Here is a 27,514-nt window from a genome sequence, read left to right on the forward strand (position 1 = left end):
AACTGACTGGATAGATGTTTGGGATGGGAGGTTGTGTCAGTTTCAGTTTCTCCCCCTTGCTCACTTCCCCAGTCTTCACTTCAGTTCTGTACACGTTTGTATCAGTTTGCAATTCTTTTGAAGTCTTCATGAACGTTTGTCAGCACCTGAGTGCAGATTTCTCTTAATAGGCACATTTTCCTATCAAATTTTTTCGCATACCAGCCACATTTTCCCCTAAGCAATTTCCCCCGATATACAGTGGTACTTGGGTTCTCAAACGCCTTGGTATGAAAACAACTTGGAACCCAAACACTGCAAACCCAGAAGTAAGTGTTCCGGTTTGCGAACTTTTTCCAGAACCCGAACGTGCTCCCTTTTGAGCGTTACGCTTCCGATTTGAGTGCCACACTTCCGTTTTGAGTGTTACACTGAGGTCTGACAGTTTTTGCTATTTATTTTGCATTTTTGTGGCTCTTTTTGTTTTTGTTTTTGTGACTGTGTGGAACCCAGTTCAGCTACTGATTGATTGTGTGACTGCAGTACATTGTTTATTGCTTTCATTTTATGGATCCAATGGTCTCAGTAGATAGCAAAATTCATGTTAAGTTGCTGTTTTAGGGGTTGTTTTTAAAAGTGTGGAATGGATTAATCCATTTTGCATTACTTTCTATGGGAAAGCACACCTTGGTTTTGGAACCCTTTGGTTTTGGAACGGAATTCCGGAACGGATTCAGTTTGAGAACCAAGGTACCACTGTAATGGTTTTTATATGTTGTTTTCACTAATAAATGCATTTTAAGGCACACTTTTTCTTAGTGCCTTTTAAACGTGCTTGGAGGGTGTGTTATTATTTTGTTATTGTTTAAACTATTTATTTTTTGCTTTTATTCTGTATTTTTATCTTCTGAGCTGCCCTAAGATCTTTGGAGGAAGGGCAGTGTATAAATTTTAATTATTATTGCACACATTATTAGGGTATACACTACAAAAAGGGAGGTGCTGTTACCTGCTTGCCGTCCACGCTGAACTGAAGCGACCTCTTACAAATGGTGCCATTCTTTTCTGAAATTAAATCCACTACCGTCCTGGCAGGTATGCCCAAACAAAGGCTGCTTTTGATATTATGGGTCAGCAACGCATGCAGCTCTTGTCTGGTCTGTGAGAAATTGTGTCAAAGAAGATCAGGTGAGGGGTGTGGGAAAATCCCATTTGCCTACTGTCCTGGGCATGGGACTGGCCACATTGAAGAGACACAGGAAGCCTGCAGTAAAATGTTGCAGCATGGAGGGCTCCCATTCCATGTTCCAACCTGCCAGCCATATCACCTTCCAGGATATTCCATGCCATTTCCCTCTCCCTTCCAGGTTTCTTTTTCCCCTCTCTTCCTTTCAGGTGGGTGTAGTCTACTGGGGATGCCCTTTTGTAACCATCTGTAGCTCCCCATTGGCTGCACTTGCACATGATGCTAAGACATAGTTTGTTTTAACCATGGCTTGTTCAACAAACTACAAGCCGTCGCACAGATAAGCAAATGAGCCATGGATCTATCCCCACCAAAGCTTCGGCTGGATCTACACAGTTTAAAAAAACCAACGCTCCGAAAACATTCTGAAAAAAACCATTGTAAAGCTCACAATTGAAAATATCACTGAGTTGTGATTTCAGCTCTGGTGTCACATTTATAACATTGTATTTTGACTAATGTAACTGAGTCTTTGGTTCGCTTCCATCCGCTCTTGCCTTGCACCTTTTGAGCTTAGTAAGTGTCTGGGGAAGTACAGCAAATAGGGGAAAAAATCACTTAACATGTTAACTTGATTACTTACAGCCACTGCTTTTAAAACGAGGAATCCATGTAAACTATTTTCACCTGCAGTAAACAATACTTCAGAATCCAGGTACGTTTTATTGATTAAAACATGCCCTGACCCATCTATTTTCATCGGGACTCCAAGATCCTGCCATGAAATAAAATATTCAAGTTAGCTTCATAAAAAGGGGGTTTATTAACAGTGTCTCAACCATGGCCTGAAGCTGGTTCATGGAGTTTTACTCCACAAGAAGATGGAAGCCAACTACTCTTCCTCCTAAATCTCAAACGGCATGGAATTTATGTGCAAGCGATTCAAAATGGAACTGTGCACTGTGCCATCACTGGATTGATTGTGCCTTCCACCTCTCTAAAGAGGGCAAAGAGCCATGGCTCAGTGATAAGAGCATCTGCATTGCATGCAGAAGGCCCTACCGCCAATCCTTGACATCTCCAGGTAGGGTTGGGAGAACCCCCTGTCTGAAACCCTGAAACTCCCCGTCAGTGTATAGAGCTAGATAGACCAATGGTCTGGCAATATAAGGCAGCTTCTTATGTTCCAAGGAAAGGTTACAGCAGCTCAATGGCAGAGCATCTGCTTTGCATGCAGAAGGTCTCAGGTTCAATCTCCAGCATCTCCAGGTAATGCTAGGAGAAAGCTCAGAAAGACATGGGAAAGACCTCTTCCTAGGACCCCAGAGAACTGCTGCCAGTCCTGGAGAAGATGAACAAACAGGCTGACCTCATATAAGTCAGCTTCCAAATTCATGCAAAAGACTTAAGAAGAAGAAGAGTTTGGATTTGATATCCCACTTTATCACTACCCAAAGGAGTCTCAAAGCAGCTAACATTCTCCTTTCCCTTCCTCCCCCACAACAAACACTCTGTGAGGTGAGTGGGGCTGAGAGACTTCAGAGAAGTGTGACTAGCCCAAGGTCACCCAGCAGCTGCATGTGGAGGAGCGGAGACGCGAACCCGGTTCCCCAGATTACAAGTCTACCGCTCTTAACCAATACACCACACTGGCTCTTAATTTGGATCTTCCAGGTTTGGAATCTGGCAACATGTCCTCCTCGTCTTTAGAAAGATCTTTAGGGATTATGGTTTGGGTTTGTTCTGTTTTTCATTGTGTGTGCATCATAATGAAATGGAGCATCTTGTCAAAAGCAGACCTCCTTTTCCATGGCAGGCAGTACCTGTATTGCTTTGTTCTCTACTGATCTTTGCCGTTGGAATTGGTTTTCTGCATGAAAGGCCAAATTGGCTTGGAGTTCACAAGGGTTTGACTCAAGGTCCAAGCTAATGTCATGCCTGATCTGTTTCCCCACAATTTACCAACAGCTTGTTTTCTTCTGGGATCCCTCTTGGGGTGACAGACCATGTGGCACTTCGGTTTCTAAAGTGACCTTTGCCTGGCACTTGATCCTCACTTCAAAGTGAGGGCGCTCCGTGGCGCCCATCTGTCTGGACGGATCCAGTCAACGGTGAGATGCAAAACACATTTCACAGCCTGTAAACCCACCTCTTGAGGAACAAAAATGATCTCATTTCAAATGCAGGGATCAACAGATTGTAACTCTGTCCCTCTGGCCAAATTTCTCACAGGTATTTTTTAATCTAACAGTGATTATGCAAGGTGAGCTGCTGCAATGAGATTCTTAAAAAAACGAACTTAAAAGCTGCAGCTTTAAAGGGGGGTAAGTTTAATCAGAGAAGTGGCTAGGGCTAGGAGAAAGATTTTATCCTATTTGCATTTAAAGCCAAATCTATCAAATTCATGCTTTCAACAAATACACACACACACACACACACACACACATATGTATGGGCCAAAATACAACCATCAATCAAGATTCAAAATGTGATTTAATCTGCTGGCATCTGTACACAGGCAAGAACTTTTCCTCCTCCTCTTCCTTTTATTGTTCACTGTAAGTTGGGTTTTTATACACCATTTATAACTTTATAATGGTATTCGCTTCATTTCAAAGCCAATGACAGGCACAGCCACCCCCAGACTGGTTGTTAAGTAATAAGGCAGGCAGGTGGCTCCTGCCTGAGGTCAGACTGGTGCCATCCCTGGCAACCTCCTGTCTCACATCACCATCCTCTGTGCTTCTCCAGGGATGGCATAATGCAATATTTGTAATATAAATGTAAATAAAGACCAACACTTGCGCCATTGAGTGAATGGCAGTGTCTGCCTTTAGGTGTAAGAAAGCTCTCTCTCTTTTTTTTAAGCTCAGATTGATTATTTGAAAAAAATAATCAAGTCAGTTTCTAGAGTGCTATGTTTTGCTTTAGAACCAGAAAGGAACCAGGTACGACCTGCAAAACTGTACAATCTGTTTTCATCTCTAGGGCCCATTCGGTCTGGTTTCGGGGTCTGATTTCTCCTTGTGCTTCAAGCTTGCACTTTCCGTTGTGCAGCAAGAGAAGTCCGTTGAGGATGGAGCCATTTGTCATGGAGAGGTGGAGTGAGTTGTCCGGAGGCAGCCCTAGATCGTAGAGGTAGGGGAAAGAGTGACCCAGCGATCCTTGCACTGTATATTTGTCTACAGAAGACACCTCCAGCTGCACATCAGCTGTTTTGCCATCACACCAGAAGTGTGTTGCTAAACTGACATTGTAGATGTTCATGAGGAACGAACCCCTGGAGACTAGTTTCTGGGGTAAATCCATTTTCTAGAAAAGAGAAAAGACAGGGGAGAACTCAGTTTAGTCTTAACCTATGTAGAATCTATTCTCCAGAGCACAAGTTGTCAACCTTTTACGCCCCTGGGCACTTCTGGATATTTGAGGGAGTACTGTGGGTGCCACTCTCACTTTTCGCCCCTCTCCCAGATCAGCTCCCCCTTCCACACAATCAGGAGAAGAGAAAGAGAGAAACTGTACGTGCATGCAAACACTTTCCTCTTCCAAGGGATCTGGTAAGAGTTGGCTCCGGAAGAATTAGTCTGAGCCTTGAAAAGCACACAAAACTGAAATAGGAAGTGGGAAAGAGTGTAACTCTTCCAACTTCCTCTTTCAACTCTGTACTTTTCAAGAGAGAAAGAGGTAACCAATCTCAACAGCCCATGACAAAAGGGACAGTGATTGAGCTGGGTATGTGTGGGTGGGTGTCAAAGACCCCATGGGCACCAAGGGAAGACCTCAAGGGCACCAGGGGTCGCATGCTGGTGACCCCAACTCTAGAAAATATGCTCCAACCCATCAGTTGGGTTGGCGATGGTAAATAATCACCTCCAGAAGGCCACATTTATTTAGAAGAATAACTTTCCATTCTGCGGCTGTGACTTCACCCTCTGTATTCACTTCTCCATTGCCTGTTAACTTGCATTTCCCAAGAGTGGCTTCCAGAAGGCCTTTGTACTCGTCCCCTTTCACGGCAGCTGCTTTTATCCTGTTCTCCTGGGCAAGACCCAGTGAGCTGAGGTAAGGCCAGGCGTGCCTGAGGCCGATTTCCAAACTGTGCTCAGGGTTGTAGGCAGCATGGATACGGAACTGAGCAAAGGTGGCGTTGGAAACGACCTCTCCAATCACGTCGGCTGTGCAGTTGACAGTCCCCACCGATCCGCTGAGCAAAACTCTCGTCGGTGCCTAAAACAGAGAAGAACGAGGCTTGTCGGCTCACTGCAACCAGCGGGCGGCATGCTGATCTGGAAAGGTGCGCTGCTGCCTTCTGCCATGCACATTCTAAAAGCGGGGGTGAAATCCGGCACCCCATGCCCATTGATACGGCCCTTGAAACTCCCTCCAGGCAGCACTCCCTGATGTTAATTCCTATTCCAAGTGATTTTGCCTGCCTGGAGTGTGTCCTTGCAGTCTGATCACACCTCTTGCTTGCCTGGGTAGAGGATAGAGAGGGGGACGTCTATGGAACAGGCAGGTATGCAGTACACATGAAGAGGCCCAGCAAAAAAAAAAAAGCCTTTCATGATCTGGCTAGCAGAAGCTCCGAAGAAGCAACAGGTGCCCTTGCGATTGGGACATGCTTCTTTCCACCTGGAAAGAGGGCAATGGCTGTGAACTGCGAGGCTCCATGCTGCGCCAGGCCTCCTTCCAAACCATCCCACGCCTGAAAGCCTACACAGCCCGCTCATCAGTTCCAAGCTCAGGTCCGCTCTGTTCCCCAACTGGGCGACTCCACGTAGCCAGTGCCTGGCCGGGAAGCTGGCATTAGTCCATGCTGGGACACGGTGGCTGAGCAGCCAATCCAGCTCCAGTTTGGGTCCCCAAGCAGCCACCGCTACCATTTGCATTGGCTTCCCATCCACGGCGCAGTTGATTTGGGCTCTTACGGAAAATGCATCAAACAGCCAAATCCCACTGCTTTGCACCTCTTTTGGCACAGACACTCCTCTCTGTTCCTGCTCCTCCCAGTGATGTAATCACAACCAAGTGATCTCTGACGGGCTGCTCTGCAGCAGGAGTTGCCCGCTCGCGATGAAGGAATTTGGGCCGCTTTCCATGTCTAGCTTACAAATGAGGCACATTTCCTGGGTTTCACCTGTCACTGCCAGAGAGAACCTCCTGCTGCCTTGGCTTCTAGGGCAACCCCACACTTTGGGGTGCCACTCCACTGCAGCCAGGAAGGAGCCCTCGCATTTTGCTCTCAGCTTAAGCAGCCTGAGCCCTCGGTTGCTTGAAGATCTCACGTTGCCTTCATAAATGCATTTATCTGTATTGTAGACCCCTCTCACCTCTGCTGTGAGCATCAAACTGGGGATGTGTGGGTTCACCAAGGAGACAACCCCATACCACTTTAACAGGGGTTTTGCTGTCACTTCTAATTCAGAATGAACCCCGCACCCATCTGTGGTGAGATTAAACACAGTCATACACTTATTACCCAGCGGATTGACAAGTGTTTTAACCTGTAAACTCCCTGGGATGTTAAGTGAGCAGAGATACTTGAAAGTCTGCACCCAGAGGCCGTTCAATTCATATTTATCTCCATGCCTTAAACAACCCCCAATGCTCAGACTCTCTTTACTGCAGCTGAGCCTCCAGACAGTGCAATGCTGTTGACCAAACTTTGAGAATGAACCTTATACCTCCAGGGAGTGATTTGCAACCTCTCCGTGACAATGGCCAGAAAGCTGATGAGGTGTGGATTCTCCGTCACACTGGACCTGCAGAATATCAGTAAAAAAAATAGTAAATTCTCTAATTGCTACAGAAATGTGGAGAATGGAATTTAAGGTTGGAAAAATAAGAAATTGAGAGAACTGATATTGGCAGGTCTGCCCATCCCTAGTAAACACACCCACTCACACACAAAGCTAAAAATGAAATATAATTGCAGCAACGGGATACGTTCGTTTTCTTTGCTGCAGCTGAACATTTCACAACGCTTGACTTCGGTGTCCACCCAATACTGTTATTCGTCTTGCTGCCTGCTATTCAACCTAAGTGACATCGCTTACAGAACCATTTACAAAGCTTACATTCATTCCAATGTAAGGAAGCGCCAAAACAATGCAAAAGAAGTCATTATTTTGTTATCATTTGCAGACTTAAAAAAACAAAACTGACCAGCCATGTGGTCAACTAACCCGTACTAATGGTGGAATGGTGTGAATCAAGAGTCCCACATCATGGTAAAGAAAAAGGGAAAACCCTGCAGTGCTTTTGGTGCCTTGCTTCTCCCATTCAATCTTGAGTTCTTCTTCACCAGCCTGGGCTGTCACTCTCATTGCCATCTTCTCGCTGAAATTCTAACCAGAGGGAAAAGGCTGATGTGCAGAGAACGACCAGACATCTTAGTGGGCAATCATACTATGCTAGACAATACTCAGTCTCTCAGCCACCCCCGTGAACTGCCTTTCATCTGCTGGCATTCCAAAAATGGTCACAGAAACCACGCATCTTCGTACCCAAAGTGTTTTTGCCTGCCTGGAATGAGTGCATGAACTTTGATCACACCTCTTAGTTCCCTGGATGGGGGATAGAGAGGTGTTATGTACTGAGCTGAATCCTAGAACAATAGGATCCAGAATGCAGCAGTCTGATTGGTCCGCAGGAACCAACCAATCCAGCTCCAGGTGGAAGTGAATCAGCGACCTGATTGGCTTGCAAGAGCAGCCAATCAGGCTCCTGGAGGAAGTGAATCCACAACCTGATAGGCCTACAGGAGTAGCCCGGAATTAGCCAATCACGTGGGGCCCATTGTGTAAATAATGTATATATAGCAGACGTTTTGGGTAAAGACTCATTCCTTGCTACTATGAGCTGAATAAAGAGCATGAAATTCACACATGACTCTGAGTATATTTCAAGAAAGTAGGCTATTGCACCAAAGTAATATTTACATTTGGTGCTCCACCTGCTTTTGCCTCTGGCTCCAGCCACCACTGGAATGTGACCCCCCAGAAGGGAATGTGACCCTTGGGCTATTCTAAACAAACTTTAGAACCCCTGTTCTAAAGTCGTTGAGTTATGCGCTAAGCTATCAGTCGTGTACGGGGACTTTCCAAAAATTCATATTCCAAAAATTTGGTCACCCCAATACCCAGGGATAGCCAGGGAAGGAGAAGCCCAATCTCTGGAGTGGAAAGGGGAGTTCATTGCCGCTGTTCTCTGGACAGGTTTAGCAGGTAAGAACTCACTCAATGTATCAGAGAAAGGCAGGATGTCAGCAGGCAGGACTTCCTGTCTTTGAGGCAACATTTGGTTTATAAGCAACCCCTCTCTCTAGTCATGCAAACAAAAAGCATTTCAAGGGCACATTCCAGCCAGGCAAAAGCCCCCAAGGAGGGCACGGGACAGATTCAGCCTGGGGAGGCGCATGGCCCAGGAAAGGTCCTGAGGGCCAGAAAGAGAGACCCGGAGGGCCACATTTGGACCCGAGGTTCCCAATCCCCAGTCAACGGCAATGTCCTCCTTACTTGGTAATGGCAGGTAGACTCTATGCTGAAAGGGATCCCATGATTCTTCAGCTCTGGAATGTTGTGGCTGAAGTTTGCAATGATCTGGGCTTGAAGGGTTTCCGAGGGCCGCTGCTCAGCTCCAACTGCTGCAGCCGTCTTTCTACTACCGCCTTGCAGCTTCAGAGTTACTGTGCTGTTCGTACTGATGTGGCCATATGTGGCCAGGATGCTACTTTCTGTGGGAAGCCAAAGAGAAAGATTAAACAAAGCGCAATGGGTGCATAGAGACACAGATACAGACATGAGTCAGGACCAACGGGTAGCTTGCTTCAGGGTTTCAATAGGGGATTAGTTGCAAAGGCACATTCTGAGTTTTCAGAAGCTCAGGGGAAGGAAATCCTTTCCCTGTTGAGGGCCACATTTTCTTTGGGGTGATCTGTCAGTGGAAGCATGCTGGTGGGGGGTGGGACTAAAACAAGAGGTGGGCATGGCCCCAGTCAAAAATGGGTCAGATACCTCTTCTATCTCTCTTTGTCTGCCATTCCCTTTCTGCCTGTTTCCTGCCACCCACCTCAAATTCCCTTAAGGGCCATGCCATGTTCCAACAGGACAAGGATACTGAATCATATGGGGAATTCAAATGCTGCCCTCCAGACTCTCCTCAGCCTAACACCCTTTACTAGCTCTGCTTCACATTCTCCTTGAGTGTTTTTGCCTTGCTGGAATGGGCCTTTGAACTCTGAAAATGCTACCATCATGCCCTAGACATCATGCCCCTATGTGAAAAACAAATAAGCTATTGCTATTTTGGTTTTGTGACGCAAGCCAATAGGATTTCAGGAGATTTGTAATTTCGCAATCGCATTCTGGATTCGGACCCAGGGCAGGTTGGAATGGGTCTGGATTGGGTCCAATGCAGATTTACAAATCTGGGCCACAAATATGTGGGTCCAAATATGTGTGTGTGTCCATGCACAGCCATGCTAGATGCTGCTCTTTCTTTCTTTTCTTTTCTTTTGGAATGGCAAGGAAAGATTTCCTTTGCAGAACTCAGAGCAAGTCAGCCCCATTCATTCTTGAAACTGCTCCAAATGGCTGTTAACAGAAGCATGAAAGCTCATTCTCCTTGAGAGTGGCTGGCAAGGAATTAAACATTCATTCATATTCAATAGCGCCATTATGCCGCTGGAAAACTAGAGAAGGCTCTTCAAGGGTAGAGCCTGCCTGTACTTTGAAGTTGTAACTGAAAACACACCTGTACTTTAAAACTGACTTCAGGACTATTATTTCCCCTACGCTTTGAGGTTTGGGATTTTTATTCACTGAGATGACTCCAAGCCAACTGAAATTATTGGAGTTTTTTTAAGAGTCCCCCCTCACCCACCCAACCCACACTGTGAATTAAATTGTACCTTAGGACTGAAAGGCATGGATCAAAGCAAAGGTATAATGTAAAAAGCAGGCATTGTTGAAACATGGAAACAGCCCATTTCCCCTACACTTGCTGTTTTTTTTTAAAGTTGTTTTAAATGAAACTGAACATAAAGGTGGGTCTTTATGAGAGACTCAGGCACTTGCACTTCAAATTCAGTGTCTCAAAAGTGGGGCGTTGTTTCATTCTTTCTCTCAAAGAATCCTGGGAACTCTCGTTTACCCTTCACAGAGTTATAATTCCCAACAACCCTTAAGAAACAACAGCGCTCAAAATGGAAGGAGACAGAAATTTAGTAGGCTGTTTGGAGAAGTGCAGGCAGTCGCAGAGTACTTCTCAAAGAAAAGGAGCTACTCTTTCCAAATGACATTCTATTGATCCTGAGAAACAGCCCAGTACAGTGGTACCTCGTGTTACAGATGCTTCAGGTTACAGACTCCTCTAACCCAGAAATAGTACCTCGGGTTAAGAACTTTGCTTCAGGATGAGAACAGAAATCGCGCGGTGGCAGTGGGAGGCCCCATTAGCTAAAGTGGTACCTCAGGTAAGAACAGTTTCAGGTTAAGAACGGACCACCAGAACGAATTAAGTTCTTAACCCGAGGTCCCACTGTATTGGGTTGCATTTCATACCTGTGGTATAGAAATTACTAATGTTGTGGGCGGGCATCCCTGAGGCTCCAAGATGCTCCAGATTTATGATATTTGAGATATTAAGATGGAGAGCTCTCGTGTCCACCTGGATACTGGCCAAACCCCTCTGGATTCCTCTTCTGAGCTCGAGTTGCCCTCGGAGCTTTGCCTCTCTTGGGAAAGCCCAGCTACCATTCTGAGTCACAGCCACTGCGATGTTATGAAAACTCTCGTTTCCAAACACGTTTCTGTTCCGGATGTGCGCTCCAAACACCGACTGGTTAACCACGATGTTCATGATGCCTGTTAGACAGAAGGAAGGCATTGCATGTCAAGGACCCGATCCCTTCCCCAGAGAAATAAGACACAAGACACCAAATGTAAGGTTCAAATGGGAAATAAATGGCCACAACTTTATTGGTTACGGATGTTGAGCGGTATTGGCTTAGGCATTGGATCAGCCGACTATATCAGACTCCAGTACGACGTGCTGGCAGTCCGGGAAGGATTAACCGCAGATGGGTGAGCCCCTGCTGCTGCACATCAGCTAGGGACTCACCCTGCGATCACCGGCCTGGGGCGTGCCTGGGGCCCTCACCTTCCACGGCTCTGGACAGTGGCGACGCCCCTCCGGACTCCTTTATTGAAGTACCCTTCAGCCCTTTGGGGGGAGGTGATGGCCAGTCCTCCCCCCCACCTTTCCAACCTACCCTAAGATCCAATGCCTGACCGCCAAACCAAAGTTGTGACGAATTGCTACGAGGTAGGCGAAAAACCACCAGGCGGAGCCAATTTGCCAAGTGGGAAAATTCCTACCAGGCCCCTCAACAGCGACCAACTGTAGTCCATAGCAGCGTCAAATCCTGCCTAAACTACTGCCTAAATTAAAGGGAGGGCGGGCCGGGGAAACGTGACGAAGGGAGCAAGGAAAGGAAGAGGTCGAGCCCTGGGAGCGTCCTGCTTAAGTGCAGCAGGCACGCCCAAAGCCACCGCGCCAGTTGGCCGGGTGCCCGGGCACCGCACCCAGGGCTCGGCCAATCTGTGCCAGGGGATGACCCCATCCCCTGAGCACGTGTAGGGCTCGTGTTACCTGCCTGCAACCCCCCCTCCTTCTTATGGGCGGAAGGGGCATTCCCAAAATGAATACTTATAGCCACACAGACAGTCTGGCTAAGACTACTTGATCCAGAACGTGACCTGATTCCCCATCCTGTCTTGGATCATGACATCCATTGGTCTCTTTGCCTGCACCAGGACAGGATTCTGACTGCAGCCTATCTTGGACCTCATTCAAGGCCAGACAATGCTCCTACCTAAGGTAATTATGGTGCTGGAGGAGACTCTTGAGAGTCCCATGGACTACAAAAAGATGAAACTTATCCATCCTTAAAGAAATCAGCCCTGAGTGCTCCCTGGAAGGGCAGATACTGAAGCTGAGGCTCCAGTACTTTGGCCACCTCATGAGAAGAGAAGACTCCCTGGAAAAGACCCTGGTGTTGGGGAAGATGGAGGGCACAAGGAGAAGGGGTGCGACCGAGGACGAGATGGTTGGACAGTGTTCTCGAAGCGACTGGCATGAGTTTGGCCAAACTGCGGGAGGCAGTGAAAGATAGGCGTGCCTGGTGTGCTCTGGTCCATGGGGTCACGAAGAGTTGGACACGACTGAACGACTGAACAACAACAACAACAACAACAACAACAACAACAACAACAAAAGGTTACCAGACGTCCCCATTTCTGGGGGACAGTCCCCGGATTTACAAATCAGTCCCCTGATTTAGTAGGAAGTTGAAAAGTGTCACCGGATTCATTGAAAAAAAATCTGGTAACCTTACCCTACCTGCTCAAGAAGGATGAATGCTTGCTCTGAACCTTGCAGTAAAGCAATACCTTCACGGATGTTGTTTTTGTGCTTGAGAGAGCCGTCCAGGGAAAGGTCCTGGGGTATGACGTGCTTTAAGCTGAGAACATTGTGCCGGAGACTTCCATGGAGGGTCAGCACCAGACCCACTTTCTGCTCCTTGGATCCCACAACGCCCAGGTGAAAGGCATTGTGATTCAGCTTCACTGCAGAAGACAGCATAGCTCTGGAGGCAAGAAAGAATACAATGCAAGTGTAATGAATGGCATGGTTTGAATGGGCCTAAGATGGTTGAAGAACGCCACAAAATGGATGCTGTTGATCGATGGACTGCGCTGTGTAAGAGCTAATGGAATGTGCATGTTTTGGAAAAAAACAGCGTGTGCCAGAAACAGTGCTTCCAAGAGGGCATGGGGAGCTACACAACATCAGTTTTGAATAATAAGAGTTATGGGTGACCAGGCAGTGGGATCCCGTCGGCGTCTGGCACACACTCCAATCTGAAAAATCTCATCTTATATACTCTTCTTGCTGTTCATCTGAATCTTGGCATTCCTTATTGTCTTTGGCATGTTCTTGGCATTTCTTGTTGTCCTTAGTATGTTCTTGGCATGTCACAACTCTTCTTGTTTGAAACTGATGTTGTGTCCATGCCCTCTTGGAAGCACTGTTCCTGGCACATGCTGTTTTTGCCAAAACATGCACACGTTCCATTAGCTCTTATACAGCATCGATCAACAGCATCCATTTTGTGGTGTTCTTCAGCCATCTTAGGCCCATACAAAACACACCATTCGTTACACAAGCAGTCAGTAGAAATAGCCGGGGAAGGACAGCTCTGTGATCTTCACTGCTGAACCACTGCTACCTACAGCAGGGATGGGGGAATCTATGGCCTTTGTAAAAGCAAGAGGATAGTGGGAGGGCAGTCGCACTGCATGCAGCAGAAGCATGTAACTCGCAAACTGGTTTCATAAGTCAAGGTTCTTGGCTTATCATGACATATAAAGAGCCCGCTGGATCAGGCCAGTGGCCCATTTAGTTCAGCATCCTGTTCTCACAGCGACCAGCCAGATGCCCATGGGAAGCCTGCAAGCAGGACCTGAGCGCAAAAGCACTCTCCCTATGTGTGATTCCCAGCAGCTGGTATTCCAGGAGCTACCACCTCCAACCCTGGAGGTACAGCATAGCCATTGTGAGCCAGTAGCCACCAACAGCTTCATCCTCCATGCCTATTTTTAAGCCACCCAAGTTGGTGGCCCTCACCAGTGGTGTAACATGGGTTGCCAGAACCTGGAGCCAGGCGGAGGGGTGGGTGGGAGGGGAACGGACAGAGTATGCATGTGCTTTCAACTACCTAAGGCGTCACCCAATAAATTATAGTCGCAGAGATAAGAAAAGAGTTGTTGCATTGTCTGGAGAGGCCACTTCCTGGTTTGCCTAGAGAAGCCATTTTCAATGGATCCCAGTGACGGAAGCACGCAGCTGTATCGAGGTAGCACTGGGTGTCGAAATTTTGCACCCCTAACAAATTTTGCATCTGGGGCAAGCACCCCATGCTACGCCACTGGCCTTTACTGCTTCTTGTGGGAGCAAATTCCATAGTTTTAACTTGAAACCATGAGCCATGTAAAGAGGTACTGTCCTCTCTGTCTTGGGCTGGGCATTCCATAGCTGTGGGGCCACGAGAGAAGAGGCCTTGTCCTGTTCCCCATCAACCTTCCAGCTCTTACTGGCAGGCCAGAGAGCAGATTCAGAGCTGAATAATCTGAGCTCAGGTATACGTAGAACCTATTCTGAGTGCCAAAGCTCAGCCCTTAACAGGTGGAACAGAACATCCCTGAGTACATGCAGCGTAGTTTTCCAGTGGGGCTACATAGTTCTGTTATATATTGAACATCACACCTGATTATCTTATTAGTTTGCTTTGAACCATATTTTGAGTTGTGCCCCCTTATTTATTGTATGACTGGCGATGATATTTGGCTACAAAATAAAGGTTTGTGCTACAGCCCCAGTTGCTGCTTTCTTTACCTGGTTGGCGACATCTTGCCATTGAACTGCAGCCACACATATCTGAACTGCGTCAGAACTGCCTGTCTTAGGATAGCGCTCACTCTGATGCTTCCGGCATCCTTCCTCATCTCACCATTGAAGTCCGCCTCCAGCAACACAAGATCCTTTCTGCCGGAGTGAAGGCAAAAGGATCCATTGAGACCATTCCTGCTGTATCGGTTGGTGGTGACGTGGGCCTAAGTGCATGATTAAACCAAAACAAGCAATCCATGGGTCAACTGGGGTGCAGCCCAACCAAGAATAAGTCCCATCCTCCCCCCCACCCCCAAATCTCAAAGCCAGATCTGTCAAAAAAAAATGTTTCCCTCAGTTTCTCTTGTTTTCCAAACTTACATTCCGTTCTTCACATTTTCACATCAGCTTGCAATTTAAAAAAAGAAAAAGAAAAAAACACTTCATGAAATCCATCAGCATTTTAGTGTGTATTCCCCCAATATATACATTTTAATTGCAATTTTACCCAACATTCATGCAGAGAAGAAGAGGAGTTTGGATTTGATATCCCACTTTATCACTACCCGAAGGAATATCAAAGCAGCTAACATTCTCCTTTCCCTTCCTCCCCCACAACAAACACTCTGTGAGGTGAGTGGGGCTGAGAGACTTCAGAGAAGTGTGACTAGCCCAAGGTCACCCATCAGCTGCATGTGGAGGAGCGGAGACGCGAACCCGGTTCACCAGATTACGAGTCTACCGCTCTTAACCACTACACCACACTGGGCAGGTTGAGATCTAGTATTCATACACTACAGGTGGGTAGATTTCTGTGGAACATAAGGAGAAACTTCTTGAAGCTAAGAGCAGTTCAGCGGAACCAGCTATCTAGAAGGGTGGTGGAATGGGGTGGTGCATCCTGTTTTGGCACCTGAGGTAAAATGGAACAGTGCTGCCCCCCATTAAAGCCTCCCTTGTCTGGGTCATGTGACAGTGCCCACAAAGCAACAGTGGCAGGTTCCAGTGAGATCTTGCAATATTTGACTGGAAGCCAGTGGTCAGGGCAGGTGGGGACACCACCTCTCGGGGTTCCACTGCCCAAGGCGGCTTCCTCAGCCCACCTCATGGGCAGGCTGGCCCTCAGCAGGAGGTTAGACAAGGTGGCCTCCAAGTATGCCCCTCTCATTCTGTGATTCTTAGGATTCTGTGCCTTCGTCTTCGCCTCAGATCAGAATCTGAGCTGGAGATAACCCTGAAGATTGACAACTCCAGCAACTATCACATCATTTCAACAAAGCAAAATGTAAGGGGGAAAGAAAGGAGAAGACTAAACGTAAATTGCTGCTGCTGCTGCTGCTGTCAGGGAATATGAATTTTGGTACCTGAAAACTTGGAGGAAAGTTTGATTGATTCAAGTGAGAAAATTGTGAATAAATTCCAAACCCAGTCTTGGTTCCATTCAGCCAAGCTGTAAACTGTTGATACAGAAGAGGGGGGTACATTCAGACACGGGGAATATTATGTTAGCTTTCTTGATTATACATCTACCACTTCCGTCCCATTTTCTAAAGCTCCTTTCATGCTGCAGTATCTCTTGGATTATGGAGCTATAGCTTTCCGACTGATACACTGGCACGCCATGCTAAATTTCATTGACACCAGTGGGCATGATGTGACATGGCAATGGATATCGTTGGACAACATTGCTGCTCCCCCTTTCAGCACATGCGTGCTTCTGTTCCTCCATGAGAACCTCGCCCTTGGGTTAGTAGAAGGTTCCAACCATGGATAGTATTGGCTGCAATCATAATTACTGAGGGTAGGTTAAAATGGACAAATGTCTACTGTACATTGCAATGACTTGGGAAAATGTCTGCCTGGAGACAGTTTCTGCCAATATTTGTTTGTCCCACACTTTCCAGTGCATTTTCCTCTCTCTTTCCTAGTGTCCGTAAAGTGGATTTGTTGCACTACAATGAGAAAGTGCTTCAATCCTTGCAAATTGTGCTTGAATCCCTCCCGCCTTTCTCAACATTGGGTGCCCAGGTGTTTTCAAATCACATCTCCCATCATCCCTGACCACTTCCCATGCTGGCTAGGAATGATAGGAGTTGTCGTCAAACAACATCTAGGGACCCAAGGCTGAGAAAGGCTGCTCTAGAGGTCCTCTTAGTTGCATAGAAGACTAGTACGAAACCTGACCTGCGAAGTATCCTGTTGGTCGATAGTAGCTGTTATTGTCACACCAGATGCAAAATCAGCCAGCCTGGCTTCTCTTGAAAAGAGCTCCCCCCTCATAGCAACCGACTGTGGAAACTTGAGCTAGTAGGAAAGAAACCCAACAAGTTATCCCTTTCTTCAGATTAACAGAAGATGTTCTGACTCATCTTGCATGACTTTACTGTAGGCCACATTATAGTCCCCCCAGGTCCCCCATTCGGAAGCCGTGGTTATTAAAGAGGTTAAAGTTTTTAGTCCAGGCAAGTAGCATGGCTACTTATGCACTGCGATAAAGAGAGGACATATGGAAATTTGCATATGCTAATTCATATGTATGGATGCTCGTTTGAGAGATATAGGCTGTATTCAATTCTCAGAGCACATCATTGAACTGAATGAACATTACTAACTTAAGTCCGTTAATTTCTATGGGTCTACTCTGAGTAGGATAAGCACCAGCTTCAACCCAATTACTATCATTTAAACAGAAATGCATCTCACTCTAACGGAGAAGACTGTGACTGGACGAACCTTGCTCAGACTGCTGTACAAGTGCTAACTCTTGGATTGGTGACTTCAAAGCCTCTCCTGCTCTCCCTTCTCAGGTTTCCTTGATTGTTAAACTGGGCTTGGACCAGGCAGCCCTGGCCACTGTAAAGGAGGATACACAGCCACCCTAGAGACATGTCCTAATGCAGACACAACCCTATGGTCCTCTATGCTCATGGAAGCTCCACGGATATCACTGGGGTCTGAGCAACAGGGATTGCAAGATCTGCTTCTGCACTGTAGTTGCACATAATACAATATGCTGGTGGTTGACTGGATGACAGCACTCTTGGCCAACCTATTGCCTTCCAGATGGTTTGGACTAAGCCGCCATCAATCCCAGTCAGCTGTAGAGAGCTGTAGTCCAAAAACATCTGGATTTTAGACTGGCAAGCATAAGCTTGTTTTTAATTTAATTTAATTATTAAATTTATATCCTATCCATCTTCTCATAGAAGCCCACAGCTGGATTTTTTTAAACAACAACAACAACAACAACAACAACAACAACAACAACAACAACCCAGTTATTCCGATGAGAATAGAAAGAAATGAAACACAGTGAACAACCTATACTGTACATTATTTGCCAAAACTCTCAGAAGTTACGGTGAGTGGGATGGAGACAGACAAAGAGAAGGTGGTGCCTCTTCTCCAAAAGGTAAGTACCTGGAATGCATGTGTCATATCCAGTTGTACCAGGTGTTGGGAATCAGCCATGCTAGATTGGTTCTGGTATTTGCCCAGGAAACTGAGAGCCTCTTTCCTGTTGACCTTTAGTGTCACTTCGATCTCCCGTTTCACCTGTGGGTTGATATCATGAGTATTTAAAAGTGCCAGATCAGTAAAGCAGCACCTTTGTCTAAATATGGAGGGACTGTCTGCAGATCTAATGCATTAGAGACCATAACTTTGGATAGGAGGGCTGGCAGCAGGATTTGGCAAGCATGTGAGCAATGGCCAAACTGAGGACAGGAAGCAGCAACATCTACTTCCTGTGAGCTCTCTGGATAGTTGTGCTAGTAGAGCAAGGGGCAGTGAGAGGGTCTTCCAACCACTCTCGGCACCCTTAACAGACTACTGTTCCCATGATTCTTTGGGGGAAGCCACAACTGTTTAAAGTGGTATACAAGTGCTTTATATGTACAGTGTGGACATGGCCATAAAACCAGGGCTGTAGCCAGAATGTCTTCATAATCTCCCCTGAGGAGACTTTATGCATTGTGAATCATTCCCTCAATCTCATCAAACTTACTTACACAGCTGAGATTTCGTGTTATGGCGCAAACCTCTATATTTTGGGGAAAGAACTTGTTGTTGTATGGATGCGTCAATCCAGCACAAACCTGGAGATGGGTGAAGGGTTGGGAGGAAGACCAAAACAAACAAACAAACAAAAAAAACTTTACACAGATGAGTAGCTTATTTTTTCATGGCTGCTTCGCTATTGAAAAGGTTGCTGGGTGGGGAATTTCACTCACATGCGGATTTTGAGCTTGGTAGCTGAGTGTGAGAGTTTGAACAGACTCTTCAAGCCCGTTGATCAAAACTTTAGTTTCCAAGAAATAATGCTTCTCCTTTTTGTTCAGAGTGAAGGTTTCCTGGAGGAGAAAGCTTTGCGGGATGGGCAGTTTAAACGGGTGCCTGGGATGTGAATAAAAGGAGCAAGGAACTTTCAGTTGAAACACAGAAGATGGGAAATCTCACTCTGGATTGCCTTCGGCTCAAGCTGCTACAATGCAATGAAGCCCTATGTGAATATTACAGTGTTTCCCAGTAAATATATTATCATGTCACATCGATCGGTTCAGTTAATAAAGTGCACCATGGTCTAATCTGGATTATTTTAACAGAAGCACAACCTTCTGGTTGCCTCTAAACCAGTGCTTAGAATTGCAAGGGAAGAGGGCAAAGGAAGTCAGGATAGGGTTGTCCAAACAAAAAATGCTTTTAGCAGACACCAATGACATTACACTTAAAGCATCTGCCAAATATCAATGAACAGGAAGTTCCAGAGAGCAGGTGTTGTCACACTGAAGGAGCAATTCCTTGCAAGTATATATTTGCATTGACATTTACTGTGTTGATTGAGAGAGGCAAAATATCTCTTTGGTTTGTTTACCCAAACGGATAATATGAATGGAGCGGGATGGGTGGGAATTAAAGTACCTGAACAGGACAGTCCCACGTTTTTGGTAGAGCATTTTCTCCTTCTTGACTTCTTCTATCTGTGCCTCAAACTGCAGCTCAAGCGGTGGCGGAGTCTTGTGATCCGCCCACAAAACCTGCACAGAAACGTTTGCCTTCCTAGGCTGTGACCAAGAAATCAAATTTAGGCACAGGCACAGAATTGGGAGGGTGGAAGAGACAGAAAAGGATGCATAAGATGCTGCTAAAATGTGGACAGTAAAATGCCATTTCGATCCCACGAAGTTTTTGAACATGCAATTAAACATAGGAATACAATTACAAAAATATATAATGATACAGCGCTCGTCTATCCATAATGATCCCTGTACATCAAATTGATGTGACAAACAATAACTACAGAGGATTGGGGTTGTGGCACATTGCCATTTTGCTTCAGGCAGTGAAACAGGATAGCCCACCCGTGATAGAAAGTTGGCAATCACTTATCTTGTTCGGGCATCCACTGGATCTCAGATTAAGGATGTCAGCTATCCAGACCACCAGGATAATCCAAGTGATTCCCCATCTGCACTACACATGCAAGGCACTAGGACACCACTTTAAACAGCCATGCCTTTCCCCAAAGAATCCTGGGAACTGTAGTTTATTAAGGAGGCTGAGTTCTTTGGAGACCCCCTCCCAGACCTAGAATTTCTAGAGTGCTTTAACGGTCAGTTCCTCTTCCCAGGGAACTGAGGAATTGTAGCTCTCTGAGGAGAATAGGGGTCTCCTAATAGCAAATTAGGATTTGCCTGCATTTTAGTGTGCATTTCTATTCACAGATAAATTTTGTATGCAATTTTGCCAAATACACTTTGTGTGTTTTGCAAACTGCCCCTTACAATGCAGTTGAATGTTATTTTCACTCACATGCATAACTGTGCGCACACTTTTTATATACATTATTTAACTGGAGAACATCAGAAAATTAAGAGATGTATGATTTTTGAAGGGTGGCTGTGTTTCGCTTTGCCCATTGCTTTGGGCAATGTGAATATGGTAGATTCACATTGGAATGAAACCCATTTCCCTACCATCCTTATGAGAAAGGAAGACAAATTTCAAACCACAGCTTTATCTACACCATACATAATTCTTTGCTCATCTCTCATGACTCTTATTCCTGTCCTAAACAAAAATGCCCCAATAATTGTAAACGGCCTGTAGCTCTGACCATCTTACCACCTCCAGGTGAAAGTAAGCCATCGTCATATTGAATTCTTGCTTTGCAGACTTTATACAGAAATGGAGAAACTTTGTCTTTTCGTTATTTTCCAGGCGAATCTCATTCTTTATGAGCTGGTTCCACAGAGACACCACTTCACTCTGGCTGTGCAGAAACCCGCTTGCAAAGTAGTTGACAGTAGATGCCTGAAAATTTAGAATGATGGTTTTGGGTTCTTCTAAGGTTTCTTCTACAAACAACAGATTCCTGCATTGCAGGCAGTTGGTATTCGATGATTCTACCATTTCTGATATTTATGACCTGTGGACCTGTCAGGGAACTGTCCCCGGCTCAGTGCAGGGTGGTGGAAGGGCTAGTGTGGTGTAGTGGTTAAGAGTGGTAGACTTGTTATCTGGTGAACCGGGTTCGCGTCTCCGCTCCTCCACATGCAGCTGCTGGGTGACCTTGGGCTAGTCACACTTCTTTGAAGTCTCTCAGCCCCACTCACCTCACAGAGTGTTTGTTGTGGGGGAGGAAGGGAAAGGAGAATGTTAGCCACTTTGAGACTCCTTCGGGTAGTGAAAAGCGGGATATCAAATCCAAACTCTTCTTCTTCTCGGGATGCTACAGAGAGCCCCGGCCCCACCTGACCAGCAGCACCTCCTCTTCCAGCGGAGGAAGCAGCGATGTCTCTAGTGGGGAGGGGCATGCAGCTCAGGGGCTTGAGAGCAAAGGCTCTGGGGATGTTGGAGAGACCCTGCACCCCCCTCGCTCGCCGGGTGAGGAGGGGGACACGCCATTTCTGTCGCCCCAAGTGCGCAGAGGGGTGAAACACAAGGAGGGGAGGCGGAGATTTCAGATACCGAAACTCTTATGTTGGTCCCAGCCAAAAGGGGCCACTCCCAGATTCTGCTAGCGACTGATACGGTCTTGTTTTCCAGCACCCTGCACTGTAAATAGTTTGCACAATAAAACTGTTAGAAGACAGTTCGGACTCATGCCTGCTTACTCGTGAGCAACCCAACGCAGACCTGACAGGACCAAATAAACTAAACTGCCGCTAGTACAATCCCTCTCGTGGCCATGGAATACAAACATCAGCAGATGATGAATAAGCATTAGGACAAAGGCAGGGTTGACATGGGAACTAACCTGCAAGTAGGTGGCGGTTGGCGTGTGGATCAGAATTCTCCCTTCCTTCTTGTCATCTCTGTCCTTGCAGAAGACCTCCACAAGCAGGCCCTTGACCACAAAGGCCTTCCCAGCGGTTAATTCAATGGTTGCTAAATAAGCCGAATGCTGGGGCTGGTGTAGCTTGTGAGCGGCAAACAGGTACAGCCAGGGTGTGTCCATGTTGAACGTACCTTACAAATAATGGAAAGCTGCATCTGTTAATGCTATTCAGTCCTGATCCACGGTGTCCAGCTATCAGGCCATCGCAAAATGCTTAGCCGTGTGAAAGTAACATCAACAGGTGTTAACTCAGGCCCAAATAAAACTGCAACATAAACCTAAACGGCCAATTTCCCCAGGTAGTTCACTACCTGTCCTTTGAAAAAAAGAATGACCGTTACTCATTTAATAAATGTTTAGTTGTATCCACTGCTGAGTCCCCTCTGAACAGGCCTCACCTTTACCCACCCCACAATTTACATCCTACAGGATGTCAGGTGTAGCACAGGTGACCATGGCTTGACTGAAATGGAGTTGCTAATGCAGTTTTTTTTTACTTCACCCCTGCAGGCACACTCCATTGTCTCTTGAGAAGATGGATGCCAACAACTCTCTCTCTCTCCCTCCCCCCCTCTCTCTGTGTGTGTGTGTCTACACAAAATATATAGGTAAGGTAAAGGGACCCCTGACCATTAGATCCAGTCGTGGGCGACTCTGGGGTTGTGGCGCTCATCTTGCTTTACTGGCCGAGGGAGCCAGCGTACAGCTTCCAGGCCAGCATAACTAAGCCACTTCTGCCGAACCAGAGCAGCGCACGGAAACGCCGTTTACCTTCCTGCCGGAGCGCTACCTATTTATCTACTTGCACTTTGATGTGCTTTCGAACTGCTAGGTGGGCAGGAGCAGGGACCGAGCAACGGGAGCTCATCCCGTCGCGGGGGATTCGAACCGCCAACCTTCTGATCGGCAAGCCCCAGGCTCTGTGGTTTAACCCACAGCACCACCCACGTCCCACACAAAATATATACCTTTATTCAAATGTTCAGAAGCGGATGCTTTTCTGTTCAGAGCATGCAGAGTGTGTTTGCCAATGCCTTTGTTATTATCGTGAGCCAATTCCAACCGCACATGTTGTGGGAATAGCAGACTACAAATATTAAAACCAAATATTAAAACATATTATGTGGTGTGTGTGCGCGCGCGTGTGCGTTTATGCATACCTTCCCATTTCTTCAGAGAATGCCTTGATGTCTCTTTCCACTGCAGCCCCACCACAAAAGGGATGCGGTTGTTATAGTGCACTTTGAAGTGGGTGCTTATTTCTGTGGAACTCTGTATGGAACAGGAGTGCTGGAGCTGAGTTCTGTAATCCACTTGCTTTTCGGGCACTTGAACGGTGAACTGGGGGACAAAAAAGGGGGCTGCATTTCATACGACAGAAGGGACACTACCGGCAGTTCAAAGTAAAGCTGCGTACTCACGGTATACACCACAATAGCGGTGAGCTGGGTGTCATTGTTTTCCTGGCTTCCCAAGGCGGATTGCCGAGAGCCAGCCAGGCACTCCCAGGGACATTCCTGCACTGTGCCAAGCTCCCCACTGCCTCCCTACTCCCCACCACTGGCAGTGATGGTTTGCATGGGGAGCCAGGAGAGCAATGCTGCCCCTTACCCTGCCCATGCCAGCATGGTCCACTGGGAGCAAAGATGCCATCTTCTAAAAAAACATTAAGGGGACCCGACATGATATCCTGACATCACATGTGCAATGTTCTGGCAATGTCCTGAGCAATGGTGGCCCATTGAGGGGACCCAAAGAGCTTTGGCCCCCAGGAATCTGTGCACATGACTGGGAGACCCTCCATATTCCCTTCCCAGAGCTACAATTTCCAGTTACCTGGGAAGAGGGGTTGACTGTTAAACTACTCTGGATATTGTAGTTCTGTGAGGGAAACGGAGGTGTCTTCTAATAACTCTCAGCACCCTTAACAAACGCCAGCTCCCAACCTCCCAGGACTCTGGGGGAAGCCATGACTGTTCAGGGGTGTGGGTGGCGCTGTGGGTTAAACCACAGAGCCTAGGGCTTCCCGATCAGAAGGTTGGTGATTCAAATCCCCGCAACGGGGTGAGCTCCCATTGCTCGGTCCCTGCTCCTGACAACCTAGCAGTTCAAAAGCACATCAACGTGCAATTAGATAAATAGGTACCACTTCGGCGGGAAGGTAAAAGGCATTTCTGTGTGCTGCTCTGGTTCACCAGAAGCGGCTTAGTTATGCTGGCCACATGACCCGGAAGCTGTACGCCGGCTCCCTCGGCCAATAAAGCGAGATGAGGGTCGCAACTGCAGAGTCATCCGCAACTGGACCTAATGGTCAGGGGTCCCTTTACCTTTATGACTGTTCAAAGTGAGATAATAGTGGTTTAAACATATGGTGTGGATGTGACCTTTGAAGAGAATATCTGAACAAGAGGACTTATTTCCCAACAGCTACAGAGACTTCTCCATCATCTTTATAGGTTTTCACCGGGGTGCAATTCCTTAGTCATCATCTCAACTGCTGCAACACCACTGGGTCTTTGACTTTTACCTCCATGAAATAGCTAGTCAGAGCTGGACGAGAACTATTTGTAAACATCTGGCTGACTATCACTCTCCGCTTGTTGTTGATTTCGTCCCAGTGTTTTCCATAGTTCAGCTCTAGCCGGGAATGCAGGCGAGAGACAGTTTCTTCGTGACGTAGATCGACCTGTGGAAAAACAACGTGGGTTTTATGATTGGTACTAAATAATTACTACATTCCTTATAGCAGCCTGCTCGTGTCCTAAAATCTTCAGTGGTGGCAGGCTTCTCAATGACGCACTGCCAGGAATGGACGGAGGAATCTAAATCAGCCCCGTTTCATTCAGACTGGTGTTCAAATCCTAGCATTCATTCCACCGTGTTTTGTGAGAGATATTTTTGAAAGAATGCACAAAAAGTTTGCATTTAAGCTGTATATTTTATTATGTGCATTAAGGCACACATTTTCCCAAAATTCCTATTTTCCAATGCTTTTCAGTGCATTGTTTTTATAACACACATTTGGCACACATTTAAACCATAAAATTGTGGGCGCTTTTTGTACACCAAAGCTGCACTGAAGTATCTGGTTGATGGGGAATTGTGTTGTGATCCGCAAGCTAGTGCGGGACAGTCAAATTGGAATGGTCTGCCGCAAAAAGCAGACTGAACAAATTTCGCCTCCATCCCCAATCCTGACAGCTACCCATAGCTGGGGGATGCTCATTGTGGAAGTGGCGTATACTGTCACATCTCATACACAATGCCCACATCCTAACCTAGAGCCAACTCTAGCCCACTTTTCAGCATCAGGTAAAAGCAGATCTCTGCGGCGGCTGCTAAGTTGTAGAATTCCCTTCCTACCAGCGTGCATCTTGCGTCTTCATTATTTAGTTTCCAAGAGAATTCAGCACCATTGCTCAGGATTCATAATTGTTCCAGTAAATGAACTACATCCTTTACCTTGTGGTTGTAGGCTAGAATCTGAGTGCAATGGAGCTCATGCTCCAAATCTAGTCTGTAAGCATCCTTTGGGACATTCTCCACTTTCAGCTTCTGGCCCGTGGTACATTCATGCTGAAGGCTTTTTGCAGCTCCTGCTCCAGGTAAAACGCAAATGTACATACAGAGATATTTACTAAATGGCATTATTCTGTTTTCACAGCTCTCAGGCACAGTCACGGCTAATAGGGAAGGCAGATCTACGCTCACACCTCATGAGGGATATGTGACTCTGTCCATTCTGGTTTCTTACAGCTTCTCATTTTCCCAGGCTTAAGTTCAGTTCTCCACATAGGTTTGCGAAAATTTATCACGATTCTAATGAAAAGTTCTCCTGATATACACATTTCTATGTGTAATCTTTCCTAATTTACACTTTTTTTTGGCAAACAAATTCCCCTTATATAATGCATTTTTGTATGTGACTTTCAGTAATACATGCATTTTATGCATGGCTTACCCCCAGCATATGAATTTTTGTACGCATTACTATTAAGATTTAGTGTCAGGAAAAACGTAGTCCTGGACACAGCAGAGTGAACGCAGGTTTTCTGGAAGCTTCTGGCTGTAGAGCATTGACTGGACAGCACAACGCAGGAACTCAGCAACTCACTTGGATAACTATATACAGCATTTATTGAAGCAACTAGTATCCATAAGTTACTATGTACAGACTTAGGAAATAAAAGAAAAAAAAGTAAAACCTTTCCTCTCTGTCTCTCTCTCTCTCAACCTTCAGTAACCAAACTACAAAACACCACACCACACCAGCTCTCACACAGAGCTCATTCTTTAGGAACTCCTTGACCAATCACAGGTCGTTGCTAAGGGTCTGGAGAGAGAGCAGATCTTGGCTTTCAGCTAACTGTTAATTGCTACAGAGGTGATTAGCTGACTTTCTGCTCATAGGCACTTTGAAATCTCTAACAATTACTTGGCTGCAGAATTGCACTGCAAAATTCAGAGAAGTGCAAATTTTGAAAGGTGGCTGCATTCTGGTTTGTGAAATCGTTTTGGAAAGTGCAAATTAAGGAAGTTCACCTTTAAGTGTGGACTGAATCAAATTTCTTCCCCATCCCTATACCTTGCATTAAGAACATAACAGCCCTGCTCCAAAGGAGGGCTCTGTCTAGTCCGGCATCCCATTTCCCACAGTAGCCAATCAGATCCTTCTGCACGAGAGCAAGAACAACACTGACAAAGGCAATAAAGCTCAACTTTGTTTTTGTGTTAGTACAGTATAAGAACTGATTACCAAACAATCCATATTTAACTCTCAGGGCGCTGGACCAGATGTCCCCTCGTTGTTGCAGAAGAGCAACGATGTGAGATCCAAGAACCCCTGGAATGTGGGTTTCTCCCTCCAGTGAATACTGCTTCAGCTTATCATCTGCTTTCTTCTCCATACAAACTAAAGAAACAATAGAAACAATACCATCAATTGATACCGTCAGGAGACCAGATACCTGCAGAAGTGGCTCACCAGGTGGGACAGAGTTGCTGTGCCAGTTTCCTGGCAGATGGGAGGGGGTGGGCGCTTACCAGGAGGAAGGTGGGAGGGGGTGGGGAAGGCCGTGAAGTGTAAATGCACAGCAGGAGAACCAGACTAGCTCTGCTAATGTGTTTGCACCATCCCTTCCCCTCCTAATAAACAACAATAACCCAGCTGCAGGAAAGCAAGCATAGCAAAACACATGTGTCCAGCATGACCATCAACGCCAGGAAAAAAGACTAGTGGGCACAGCCCCACTCCCTGGTCAGGTGTTCAATGAACTTGTGAGGTGCTCATATGAACACATAATACCCTCACTGCATCTGTAGGAACTTGATTGTCTAGTGTGGTACTTTGGAACTCCCTGCCTCTTGATATCAGTCAGGCGCTCTCACTGTATTTTTTTCAGCGCCTGCTGAAGACATTCTTATTTAGACAAGCCTACTCCGATCTTTAGAAACTTGTACAAGTTTTCATTTGTTTTAGTCTATCCTGTTTTGGTTTTTAACTTTCCACATGTTTTAAATTATGGTTGTGAGTTGTTTTTTTAGGGATAATTTTATTG

General features: G+C 46.3%; 1 protein-coding gene across 1 annotated transcript in view; it reads right to left on the bottom strand.

Moving 5' to 3' along the window:
- LOC117057008 overlaps positions 1–27,514 on the bottom strand; it is an 89,373-nt gene that overhangs the window by 29,565 nt on the left and 32,294 nt on the right. The window contains exons 22-43 of the mRNA XM_033167723.1: positions 26,713–26,868; positions 25,419–25,552; positions 24,484–24,642; positions 23,117–23,297; positions 21,876–22,087; positions 20,741–20,929; positions 19,538–19,680; positions 18,850–19,012; positions 18,628–18,714; positions 18,038–18,172; positions 16,802–16,921; positions 15,982–16,074; positions 14,624–14,841; positions 12,619–12,815; positions 10,729–11,031; positions 8,683–8,900; positions 7,351–7,512; positions 5,036–5,392; positions 4,118–4,477; positions 2,989–3,123; positions 1,809–1,940; positions 989–1,138 (exon numbers count right to left, since the gene is read on the bottom strand). Coding sequence (XP_033023614.1) covers positions 989–1,138; positions 1,809–1,940; positions 2,989–3,123; positions 4,118–4,477; positions 5,036–5,392; positions 7,351–7,512; positions 8,683–8,900; positions 10,729–11,031; positions 12,619–12,815; positions 14,624–14,841; positions 15,982–16,074; positions 16,802–16,921; positions 18,038–18,172; positions 18,628–18,714; positions 18,850–19,012; positions 19,538–19,680; positions 20,741–20,929; positions 21,876–22,087; positions 23,117–23,297; positions 24,484–24,642; positions 25,419–25,552; positions 26,713–26,868 — 4,004 coding nt within the window. The remainder of the gene's footprint in view (positions 1–988; positions 1,139–1,808; positions 1,941–2,988; positions 3,124–4,117; positions 4,478–5,035; positions 5,393–7,350; positions 7,513–8,682; positions 8,901–10,728; positions 11,032–12,618; positions 12,816–14,623; positions 14,842–15,981; positions 16,075–16,801; positions 16,922–18,037; positions 18,173–18,627; positions 18,715–18,849; positions 19,013–19,537; positions 19,681–20,740; positions 20,930–21,875; positions 22,088–23,116; positions 23,298–24,483; positions 24,643–25,418; positions 25,553–26,712; positions 26,869–27,514) is intronic.

The sequence above is a fragment of the Lacerta agilis genome, chromosome 13 (assembly GCF_009819535.1).
Source record: "Lacerta agilis isolate rLacAgi1 chromosome 13, rLacAgi1.pri, whole genome shotgun sequence".
Taxonomy (NCBI): Eukaryota; Metazoa; Chordata; class Lepidosauria; order Squamata; family Lacertidae; genus Lacerta; species Lacerta agilis.